General features: G+C 37.1%; 1 protein-coding gene across 1 annotated transcript; it reads right to left on the reverse strand.

The window, feature by feature from the left end:
• On the reverse strand, nt 1-8185 carry LOC149837044 (FCS-Like Zinc finger 14-like). The gene is made up of 2 exons (XM_090005775.1): nt 7348-8185; nt 1-393 (listed from the first exon to the last, which is right to left on the reverse strand). Exons 1-2 carry the CDS (start codon nt 7983-7985, stop codon nt 234-236), a joined length of 798 nt encoding a protein of 265 aa, XP_089861901.1. The 5' UTR covers nt 7986-8185; the 3' UTR covers nt 1-233.
• Nucleotides 8186-10944: the final 2759 nt, after the last annotated feature.

Genomic DNA, 10944 nt, shown 5'->3' on the forward strand with positions numbered 1-10944 from the left:
TAGAATAACTACTATTATTGGCAATTGGCAATCATGCAACTAATAGATACAATTTGTTTTTGTGACACCAATAACTCATAAACAAAAACATTTTTTATATTTTCTTTTAAACCCACGGAGGGCTTTCTTACACAATGAAATTTACATAAAATACTCTAAAACCTCTTAATTTCCAAAATACACAACGGCCGTCTAGATTATTCTCATTTTTTTTTTGCTTTTTTATTTGATAGTTAAGCTACTGCAACACCAGCAGAGAAAAGCCTTGGAGCAGAGCAGGGGGAAACAGAGTAGTCGCAGGGCTTCCTGGCTCCACGCCCACATTTCTCTTTGTACTCGTCACTCGTGATTTGTTGGCATCTACACTCCACACTACAAAATGCTTTATCTCCCCTATAAAAGAGAAAAGAAAAACCACCAATTTAGCAAAAGCACCTCTAAGTTTATTAAACATTAGAAACCAAATTGATATGCAGAAGAAAAAACTTATTGAAGACATGATCAGCATACCAGTTGAGTTAGAAAACATACTCAATTAAGTTTATAAGAAACTTAGAGCACTTGGACTGACTGGTTAAATGCTCCAAGTGGCATATATACATGGAAACTGCAATATGTTTAGCAACCAAATATGTTTGCTGCTATGAATCAAGATTTTCGTAGATTTTTTTGCAAATCTAACTTTGCAGATGCATTCGGTGTGGTTCTTTTGCTAGGAATTGATAGTTGGATCAACATAATCAGATCAAGAAATGCGATTTTTTATGCTTGGATATTTATGAAAAATTTATTCTGTTCGATTTTCAACCATTAGAAGATCCTTCTTATACATAGTAATCAGGTGATCCAAGAGTTTGTTTCTGTAAAACCAAGCATATATGGTGAAATTTTTGAAAAAGTAAAAAAAACCTATAAAAATCTTGGTTCATGCCCCTAAAACATATTTGGTTGGTAAACATATTTTAGGCCACCATTAGGACCCCCTAAAAATCATAGTTTTAGGCATTTTATGCTAGGTCTAAGCTGTTAGATGTGTTTATCATTACTCATTTATCAAGAGAAGCTTTGTTCTGAATTGATTTGATGTCAAAATGTGAATATTTTATCATCAAATTTTAGTTCAATATCAGCCATTGATTTTTTTACCTCTTCAAAATACACATCTGAACATAAAGATGCTTAATAAAAAATGTGTTTTCTATTAAATCAACAATGATAACCACATTCAATGGTTCAAATCTAGTATAAAACACATAAAACTATGATTTCTGGAGGGTCCTAACGGCGACCTAACGAAAAGGGGCATATATATATATATATATATATATATATATATATATATATATATAGATATATATATATATATATATATAGAGAGAGAGAGAGAGAGAGAGAGATGCAAATCTTCCACACCATTTATCTCTTAGACAGTCAAGACCCTTTTAAAAAACATATTTGCATGTATTTTTTGCTTAATCTAAACCAATAGATATGATCTCTATGCTTTATTTAATAGAAAACATATGTTAGTTGAAATATTTTCATATTTAGATATGTTTTTAACTCAACAAAAACCAGAATGGTTCATATTGAGTCAAAAAGTTGATTAACTAAAAATAAAAAATTTTGTTAAATTGATTCAATCCAATCATGGTTTTTACTGAATAAACAATGATAAACACATCTATAAGTTTGGATTAAGCAAAAAACACATATAAGTATATGTTTTTTAAAGGGGCCTGAGACGGTCTAGGAGATAAATGGTTTGGAAGATACACATTACTCTCTCTCTCTCTCTCTCTCTCTCTCTCTCTCTCTCTCTATATATATATATATATATATATATATATATATATATATACACACCTGAGGCTTTTGGAGTCTTAAATAAAACCATGCTCATTGCAGTATTAAGGCCTCAAGTCGCCCACAAGGGTTTGGTTCATTTGGTAGGGGCAACATTTGAATGTCACCAAGTTGACAGGATGTCACAAGTTCGGGTGGCATCCCTTGCCATAAGGTCTAAGCTGGGTGTCCTCCGGCAAGGGAGACCTCAAGGGTTTTACCAACCGGAGGACAACCAATGTGCAGTCTGTGATGGGAGGGTTTTTCCTTTGGATTATAAAAAGTCCTCAAGTCTAGAAGCAGACAACTGCCATAATTTTGACAGAAAAAATCAGTAGGAATTTAATCAGTGATTAAACTCTCCCCATGACAACCATTCCAAGGAATGCCCATAAATTTAGGTGCCTATTAAAAAGGAAACACCTCAAAGAAAAATCACATAAAAGCCCAGGAAAAGAAAAGATGCAATTATGAGCTTTTCTCCTCATAACTGCTGTTCTTAAGGGAGAGGCCATATTTAGACCCACAGAATAGAATAATTAAAATCATCAATATAAATTTGCATTGTGATTTGCAATTTTGGGTTGTGGGAGAAAATACGGAGTGAAATAATGGATTTTTCCAATTCAATTAATGAGGGGTTCATGCCATTTTTGCTGTCAGGAATGCCATATGGTGTTAAATACAAATGGATATGAATGCATGGAAATAAGCTTGATTAGTTCTATAAAAGTGAAAACTCCGCCTGTGTAGTTATACACTGCCGGTCCCAAGCCCGGATAAAGGAGGAGGGTTGCGGTAGGCCTGTGACAGCCAGCATAAAAACTTTGTCATATCCTATGAAAATGAACCAATATGAGAATTTCGTTGGGGCGTTCCCTACTGAGCGACGCGCTGTACTCTCTAGGCCCGGAGGCAGTGATAAATGTGCAAGGGTTGCTAGGTCGTCGCCCAGAAGCGACGCGTCACACCGGCGCCCGGGTGTGGTGTCAAATAGGCAAGGGTTCCCTCACTTTGTTGGACGGGTGGGGGTAAAGAAGTTAGTCCAAGACCATAAAATTAGGTTAGCCACTTGGAACATAGGGTCTTTAACTGGTAAGTTGGTAGAGTTAGAAGATGTTATGTGTAGGAGAAAGATTGATATTTTATGTCTTCAAGAGACCAAATGGGTAGGTGAGAAAGCTAAAGTGATAGAACCTTGGGGATATAAGATTTGGTATACAGGAATAAATAGGAATAGGAATGGAGTAGGGATTGTTATGAGTCGTCAGTTTATAGATAATGTAGTTGAGGTCCGTAGGAAGGGTGATAGAATTTTACTTATTAAATTAGTATTAGGTACGGATATTATTAATATTATTAGTGTTTATGCACCTCAAGTAGGTTTAGATGATTCCATTAAGCATCAATTTTGGGAAGATTTAGATGGAGTAGTACAAGAGACATCTTATGGAGAAAAACTTTTCATCGGCGGTGACCTTAATGGACATGTAGGCATTAGTAGGGATGGATTTGAGAATATCCATGGAGGCTATGGTATAGGAGAAAGAAATGAAAGTGGAGAAAGGATTTTAGATTTTTGTTTGTCCTATGATATGATCTTAGCAAACACTTGGTTTAGGAAGAGGGAGTCTCACCTAGTAACATTTAAAAGTGGGGTTAATACGAGTCAGATAGATTTTTTCCTACTTAGAAAGAGAGATAGGGGTTGTTGCATCGATTGTAAGGTTATACCGGGAGAAAGTGTAGCTACACAACATAGAGTCTTAATTTTAGATCTTAGAATTAGACAATGCCGCAAAAGGGATAGACATAGGATAGATCCTAGAATTAAGTGGTGGGCACTGAAAGGAGCTAAACAAGGAATGTTTGTAGAGCAGGTAGTTAAGGAAGTTGATTGGTGTCTCGAGGAGGATTCAGAATCAATGTGGAATAAGATAGCGGGTGGTATGAGAAAAGTAGCTAAGGAGGTATTGGGTGAGTCTAAAGGCGGTGCACCACTAGGTAAGGATACATCATGGTGGAACGAGGATGTCAAATTAGCTATTAAGGTTAAAAGAGAGTGTTATAGAAATCTAAGTAAGAGTCGTGATAATGAGAATTTGGAGAAGTATATGATAGCAAAGAAGGAAGCTAAAAAAGTTGTTCGAAACGCGAGGGCTAAGGTATATAAGGAGGTTTATGACAAGTTGGATACCAAAGAAGGCGAGAAGGATATTTATAGGCTTGCAAAGATGAGAGATAGGAAATCGAAGGATTTGGGTATGGTTAGATGTATCAAAGATGAAACGCAAAGGGTTTTAGTCAAAGATGAGGAGATTAAGGAGAGATGGAAAGATTATTTTGATAAGCTATTTAATGATAGTCATGCTCAAGATCTTGGAGACTTCTCCATTCCTTTTCATGAGATAAATCGTGACTTCATGCGCAAGATTCAAAAGAAAGAAATTGCAGAGGCTTTGAAGAAAATGAAATCAAGAAGGGCAGTTGGCCCGGATGGTATACCTATCGAGGCTTGGAAATGCTTGGGAGAGAAAGGTTTAGAATGGTTGACAAATCTTTTTAACTTGATTTGGCGAACAAATAAGATGCCTAATGAGTGGAGGAAAAGTACTTTGGTGCCTTTGTATAAGAATAAGGGTGATATACAAGATTGCACAAACTATCGTGGTATAAAACTCATGAGTCATACTATGAAACTTTGGGAGAGGGTGATTGAGTCTAGGTTGAGGAAGGTTGTCATGATATCGGGGAATCAATTTGGTTTTATGCCTGGAAGATCAACTATGGAAGTTATACATCTTCTTAGACAACTTATTGAAAGATATAGAGAGAGGAACAAAGATTTGCATATGGTTTTTATTGATTTAGAGAAGGCATACGATAGAGTACCTAGGGACGTTCTCTGGTGGACAATGATGAAGAAAGGTGTTTCTCTCAAGTACATTAGTATAATTAAAGATATGTATGAAGGAGTAGTAACTAATGTTCGCACTTGTGGAGGGGTGACAACCAATTTTCCGATAACGGTTGGGTTACATCAAGGATCTGCTTTAAGCCCTTTCCTATTTGCGATAGTGATGGATGAGCTTACGAGATCAATTCAAGATAATGTACCGTGGTGTATGTTGTTTGCTGATGATATTGTTTTGATTGATGAGTCTAGAGCTGGGGTTAATGCTAAGTTAGAATTATGGAGACAGACATTGGAAGCTAGAGGTTTTAAGTTGAGTAAGAGTAAGACTGAATATATGGAATGTCGGTTTAGTAAGCAACGAAGTAGTGATGGGAGTGTAGTGAAGCTTGGTGAGCAAGATATACCGGTGAATGATTATTTCAAATATTTGGGATCCATCATTCAAAAGTATGGAGAAATTGATGGAGATGTAAATCATAGGATAAAGGTTGGGTGGATGAAATGGAAAAGTGCTACTGGAGTGCTGTGCGATCGTAGAATGCCATTGCGGTTGAAGGGAAAGTTTTATAGGACGACTATTAGACCCGCTTTACTATATGGTACGGAATGTTGGGCTGCCAAGAGACATCATATTCAAAAAATGAGTGTAGCTGAGATGCGGATGCTTAGATGGATGTGTGGAAATACAATAAAAGATAAGATTCGGAACGAAGAGATACGTAAGAAGGTAGGTGTTGCACCCATTGAAAATAAGATGCGAGAGAATCGTTTACGGTGGTTTGGACATATTCGGCGAAGGCCTAATGATGCTCCAGTTAGAAGGTTGGAGAAATGGGAAAATATATTAGTTAAAAGAGGTCGGGGTAGGCCTAGAAAGACTTGGATGGAGATGATAGGAAAGGATATGAATGCTTTGAACCTCACCGAGGACATGGCGTTGGATAGAAATGATTGGAGGAAAAGGATTCATGTGGAAGACCCAAAATGAATTTCTTTTTTGGTTCATATCGCTGACCCCAATTGTTTTGGGATGAAGGCGTAGTTGTTGTTGTTGTTGTTGTTGTTGTTGTTTAGTTCTATAAAAGTGAAACAAAACAAAGGTGGTCCAAACTTGGAGACAGATTTTGTAACAGTTTAATTTAAAGGAGGCAATGTTCCAATACAACAGACAGATGGTGAACAACTAAAGCCAGACCTGCTACATTTATATCATTATCTACGATTTTATTTCACATATATATGAACTAGGCACTGATCTGTTTACATTCATTGGCAATAAATGAGGATTTAGAAATAGTTTATTAAAGGGTGATATGGGTGGCATGATTTTAGAATTATTCTTTTTACTATTTTACTAAAGATAAAAAAAATAGAAAATCATTATATTTATTCTATTTGTGGATTTGACGCGACTCTTATCTAAACCCAATTTTATAATAATTTTAAAAAATTTACCGCTAGTTCAAAAGTAACTGTTTAAATTTTTGTTTAGTAGCCTGACTAATCTAGTCTAGCCGCATGAAAAAGTACCTGAAAATAGCTATATTTGTCAGAGGTGGTACCAGATTTAGCAGTCATATGCAAAATGGTACCGTTTGTCTAGTAGAGGAAAATAAATCTGAATGAAAAAATGCATCTTTCTTTTAAATTATGTTACCTCCAGTAAAGAAAAGATTACTAAAAGGAAGATTGTGAAGGCAGAAGATGGTTTTAAAGAAAAAGAAAGGACAACTAAAGTAGTCAGCCACATGCCTTGAAATCATAAACTATTTCACTTTAATAGAATCAAAGTCATCGATTTGAATTAGGACAAGGAAAACAGTTCCAATCCTCTAGATCAGATCCACTTAAATCGACATCAGATCAGAATCGTTGAATTAAATGGGTAAATAGTGAATCGTACACTTTGGAAGAATGGTATCTAAATTATTGGCTCAAATTGGAGCCTAGCTAAAGCTGCTAAATTACATGAATTACTAGATCAGGCCCAACCAAGATGGCTTCATTATTCACTGGTGATACCAAAGTTGGAATACCCAATATAAATTAATTTGAACAAAATACTACACAGTTCACACAACCACCATTATTGATTCAACCCATCTACTGCTGCTAAATTCATCCGAACCTCTATATGAAACCCCAACCAACAAAAGATCTCAATATTTCTATCACTAAAAGGAAGGTCGGTAAAAAATATACAAAACCAACATCAATTCCCAAACTAAAGCCAATTTCACTCTACCTATTTTTATCTGAAACAGTAGTAGTGAAAAACCTCCCAAGACCATAGTGCAAATAAAAAGAACCAAACCCATGCAAGTCTCTTAGAAATATATATAAAATTCAAAAAAGGCAGAAAATCATGATAAAATTCCCTACACCCATTCCATGATGGACTCAGAACACAAATTTGTGGAAAAAATTTCCCAAATATTTGTTGATCAAACACACAACCACCACAAAGAGATATATACCTAGACACCATCATAGATAAAAAGTGATATTGGCAAGAGATGCAAGCATGAGGCATCCATTTCTGCAAAGAACAGCAAGAAAATTGAGGGCAATAATCCAATAATTACCTGTACATGTAGATATCCTGGTCATGAAGCCTTTTCCTGCAGAGGTAGCAGTATTTGAGAAAATCATCATTATGGAAAGTGGTCCCTTGATACCTGGGTGGTGATGCAAAAAACACACAGGAGTTCCTCCATTGATTCTCAACCTCTTCCCCCCGACTTTGCTCATAGAAATATTCATGCTTTCTGATTGAATTGGGACCATGGTGGGATATCACACATGTGTAGCTCTCTGACAATTCAGACTCAAGCTTTGTGTCTCTGAATTTGGGTGACTCCCTGGCAAAAGCAATTGGGATGGGCTGTGAGGCTGCTGGGTGGTTCTTTATGGGGACAGCCAAGATGGCAGAGATGGTGGATTTGGAGGAAAAAATTGCATCCTGGGTCTTGTTGGTGTTGCTCATAGCTGCCACAATTCCCAGTCCTATACCCTCAGAATCCTTCCGTTGCCACCCTCTTGGTGACTTCACAAAATTGGATGAGTTCTTCATCTCTAGTGGTGATGTTGGGCTCCTTTGCCCATCTTGATCAGTGAAAGCTAGGAAAGATGGGAGCTTGATTGCAGGTGTTTCTGCCATGTTGGGCATGTGTCTAGATTTTGATGAATTCTTGGGGTGTGCCCTTGTTCTCTTACCAAGCATGGATATATCTAGCAGACCTTAGCAAAAATCTAGAGGTTTTTTCCCCTTTTGGTGGAGGAAGAGGAAAAGAGAAACAAGCACACACACACAATGGAGAGTTGAGGAAAACTAAGGGGAGTGGAGGGGTTGGCAGATTTGGCCACCTTCTCACCCCTTTCTCTCAGGGAGGTGGGGATGCTGAAGCAATATAAGCCCACCCAGAATCTACTTTGATGATTAGACAATAAAAAACTATTTAATTTTTTATGGGCAATTTAAAAAATTAGAAAAAAAAATTATAGGTGGAGATTTCTATATAAACATAATTGTGGTGGTCCAGCCACATACATCATAAATTGGCAACTTGTGAAACAAACGGAACTCCTTTCTTTTCCCTGTGCTAGTTTCGGAATCTTTTTTTTTTCCTTGTGTAAGTTACAGAAAGTTCTTGGTTTTCTAAAAGAAAAAGGCTCGCAGCAAGTGGGAGTTTAAAACCATAATCATATCAGTTGCTTTTTAAATAGGGAATTATGAGAGACCAGCTATGAATTTGAACCATATGATATTGGTGAAGTCTCTGTAATTTTCAGTTGCACTGTTTAACAATCTTAGTTACCATGATTTTTTTTTCACGTAGTTACAATTAAATGGGAGATTTATTGGAGTCGAAAATCATGACCATTCAAGACAAGGGCCCTTTTGCCGGACAAAGAGACCATGACTGCTTGTGCATTATTCTCTAGTGCAATGGATGAGCTCAAGACATAGACCATTGGTTTCTGAAAATGGACGCTCACCAATCATACTTCTGAAATGTGTGTGCCATATTGATATGGGAAACATGGGTCCCACACACAGTACACATCTTGCCTCTTACTCACTTTTTTTTTTTTCAATATCACCAGTGTAGTGAAAAGCGTTGAGGCGCTCCACCAAAATCTGAGGCGTGAGGCTAGAGGCGTAAGCCTGAAAGTTTTTTTTATAAAAAACTTTAAAAAAAAATTATAAAAATATCTAAAATTATAAATAAATAAAAAAAATCTTTATTGATGAAGCAACAACCAATAAAAAATAAAAAATCTCAAATAAATACTGAAAAAAAATATGAAAAATAAACCAATTTTTTTCGCATGAACTGCAGCATAGAATATCAGTAAGCATCCTTGTGGACAAAAAACAAACGAATTATTCTTTTCTAAAAAGAATCAAAATTGCCCTAAAACTTAACACATAAATCACTTTTTGTCAATGTGCTTAATACAAAAATTCAAAATTGTCATTAGGCTTAATACATCTATACCCTGTTATAGAACTTAACATAAATAAATTTCTGTCAATATCCTTAATACGAAAATTCATCAAAACCGAAAACATGCAAACTAGGGATTTCTACTTTATTATTCTTTTTGTCAAACACATGTATCAGATTATTAAGCCTATAATTTTTTTTAATGCTGGAAAGGCATATCAGATAGACTTGAAATCTATGTCACATGGGTGCGGGTGCGGGTGCGGGTGCGGGTGTGGGTGCGGGTGCGGGTGCGGGTGCAGGTGCGACACGGGTGTGGCGCAATTTCAAAAATTTTGGACATGGAGACGTGGCTATATATATATATATATATATATCCATAGTGTGCATATATGTAGATATTGTCCTCTAAAGTTTGGCACCAGCATGAGTGTTTTTATAAACTTTGCAAATTATACTTTTGCCCTTTCAGAAAGGGGGTTCGCACCTGTGTCGAGGCATGTCGACTCGGGTGCGGCGTCTCGCTAGATGAGTCTGTGTGACTTAGGTTGAAATCTAAAAAAAAATAGCAAGCCTCCGCATATTCCTTGTGTATTATTGCACACCATTGGAATAGTCAACTATCAAGAGTGAGTTGAAGTCACCCTTCACACCAACAGTTCAAAGTTTGTGGGGGTGAATACTTGAGTAACCTCTTCAATCTCCTTTCAAAAAAGTTCTTTACGGGCACTTATGCATTGTTCATAGATTGTCGTTAAGATGAACGATAAGGGATCACCATTCAGGAAAAGAATGAAAATTGAGAAATCTCCCAAATTCACCACAGACCAACCAAATCCTTGTGCCAAGCCATTATAATTTCCTCTGCCCTACCTATTGCTGGACGCACCGCGTAATTGCAGTTCCTCCATATTTCGTCCATGAGAGCCTTATCCAATGAACTAATTTTGGACTTTTGAATACCCACTTGACAATGCTGGGCCAGACCCTGGGTCGTGCTCCATATCATTGAGAATCGGCTCCAACGTTCTAGCGTTCAAACCGTTATAGAGGTTAACGATCTTGGAAGTATGTTGGCCCGCAACAATTGTGAAATGCAACGTGTTTCGCCCTTATTGCTATGAAGATACATGGAGATATCATTAATATGGAAGCCTTTAAGCCTTCCCCTTGAAAACGGTGTGAGATAAGGGCTTGGAAGCCAAATAAATCAAGGTGTGTGCGCCTCAGTTCGAGGCGCGCCTCGCCTCAAGGCGTGCACCTCAAGGCTTATGAGGTGCACGCCTCAAGGGTATTGCGCTTTATACCTACGCCTCAAAGCACAAAAGCCCTCGCTTTGAGGCGAGGCGCGCTTTTTGTGCCTTGAGGCACGTTTTTAATAACACTGCTTATCACCAATAACAAAAAGAAGCCCTTGATGCATAAGATTCACAGTTCCAAGGATCTCTTTTAGTGTCTTTGCAACAACAAAAATCTAAAGAAATCTCATTTTTGGTGGAAACAATTTCAAGCGGTATAAAAAATTCAAGTTCTTCTGTGGCATCCAAACGCACCCCAAATTCATGCTAGTGCAATCAGCACTCAGCCCTACAGGATTAGTAGATGATTACCATAATGAAGACAAACATATCCCTCCCAACTATTTTTAACAGAAGCAAAATTGTGGTTTTCTTTCTTCCCTTTTAACCTTTGTATTTATTAAAAAAGAGAGATTGGGTGATGTGACCCTGT

Source organism: Nuphar pumila, chromosome 5, assembly GCF_984573655.1.
Source record: "Nuphar pumila chromosome 5, dmNupPumi1.hap1.1, whole genome shotgun sequence".
NCBI classification, from domain to species: Eukaryota; Viridiplantae; Streptophyta; class Magnoliopsida; order Nymphaeales; family Nymphaeaceae; genus Nuphar; species Nuphar pumila.

What these genes read in the sequence shown, in the direction of transcription:
- LOC149837044 (XM_090005775.1), bottom strand. Translation starts at nt 7,985, where the DNA reads ATGCTTGGTAAGAGAACAAGGGCACACCCCAAGAATTCATCAAAATCT. An exon ending in CAGGATATCTACATGTACAG is followed by an intron (nt 394 to 7,347) that starts GTAATTATTGGA and finishes TCTCTTTTATAG; the next exon opens with GGGAGATAAAGCATTTTGTA.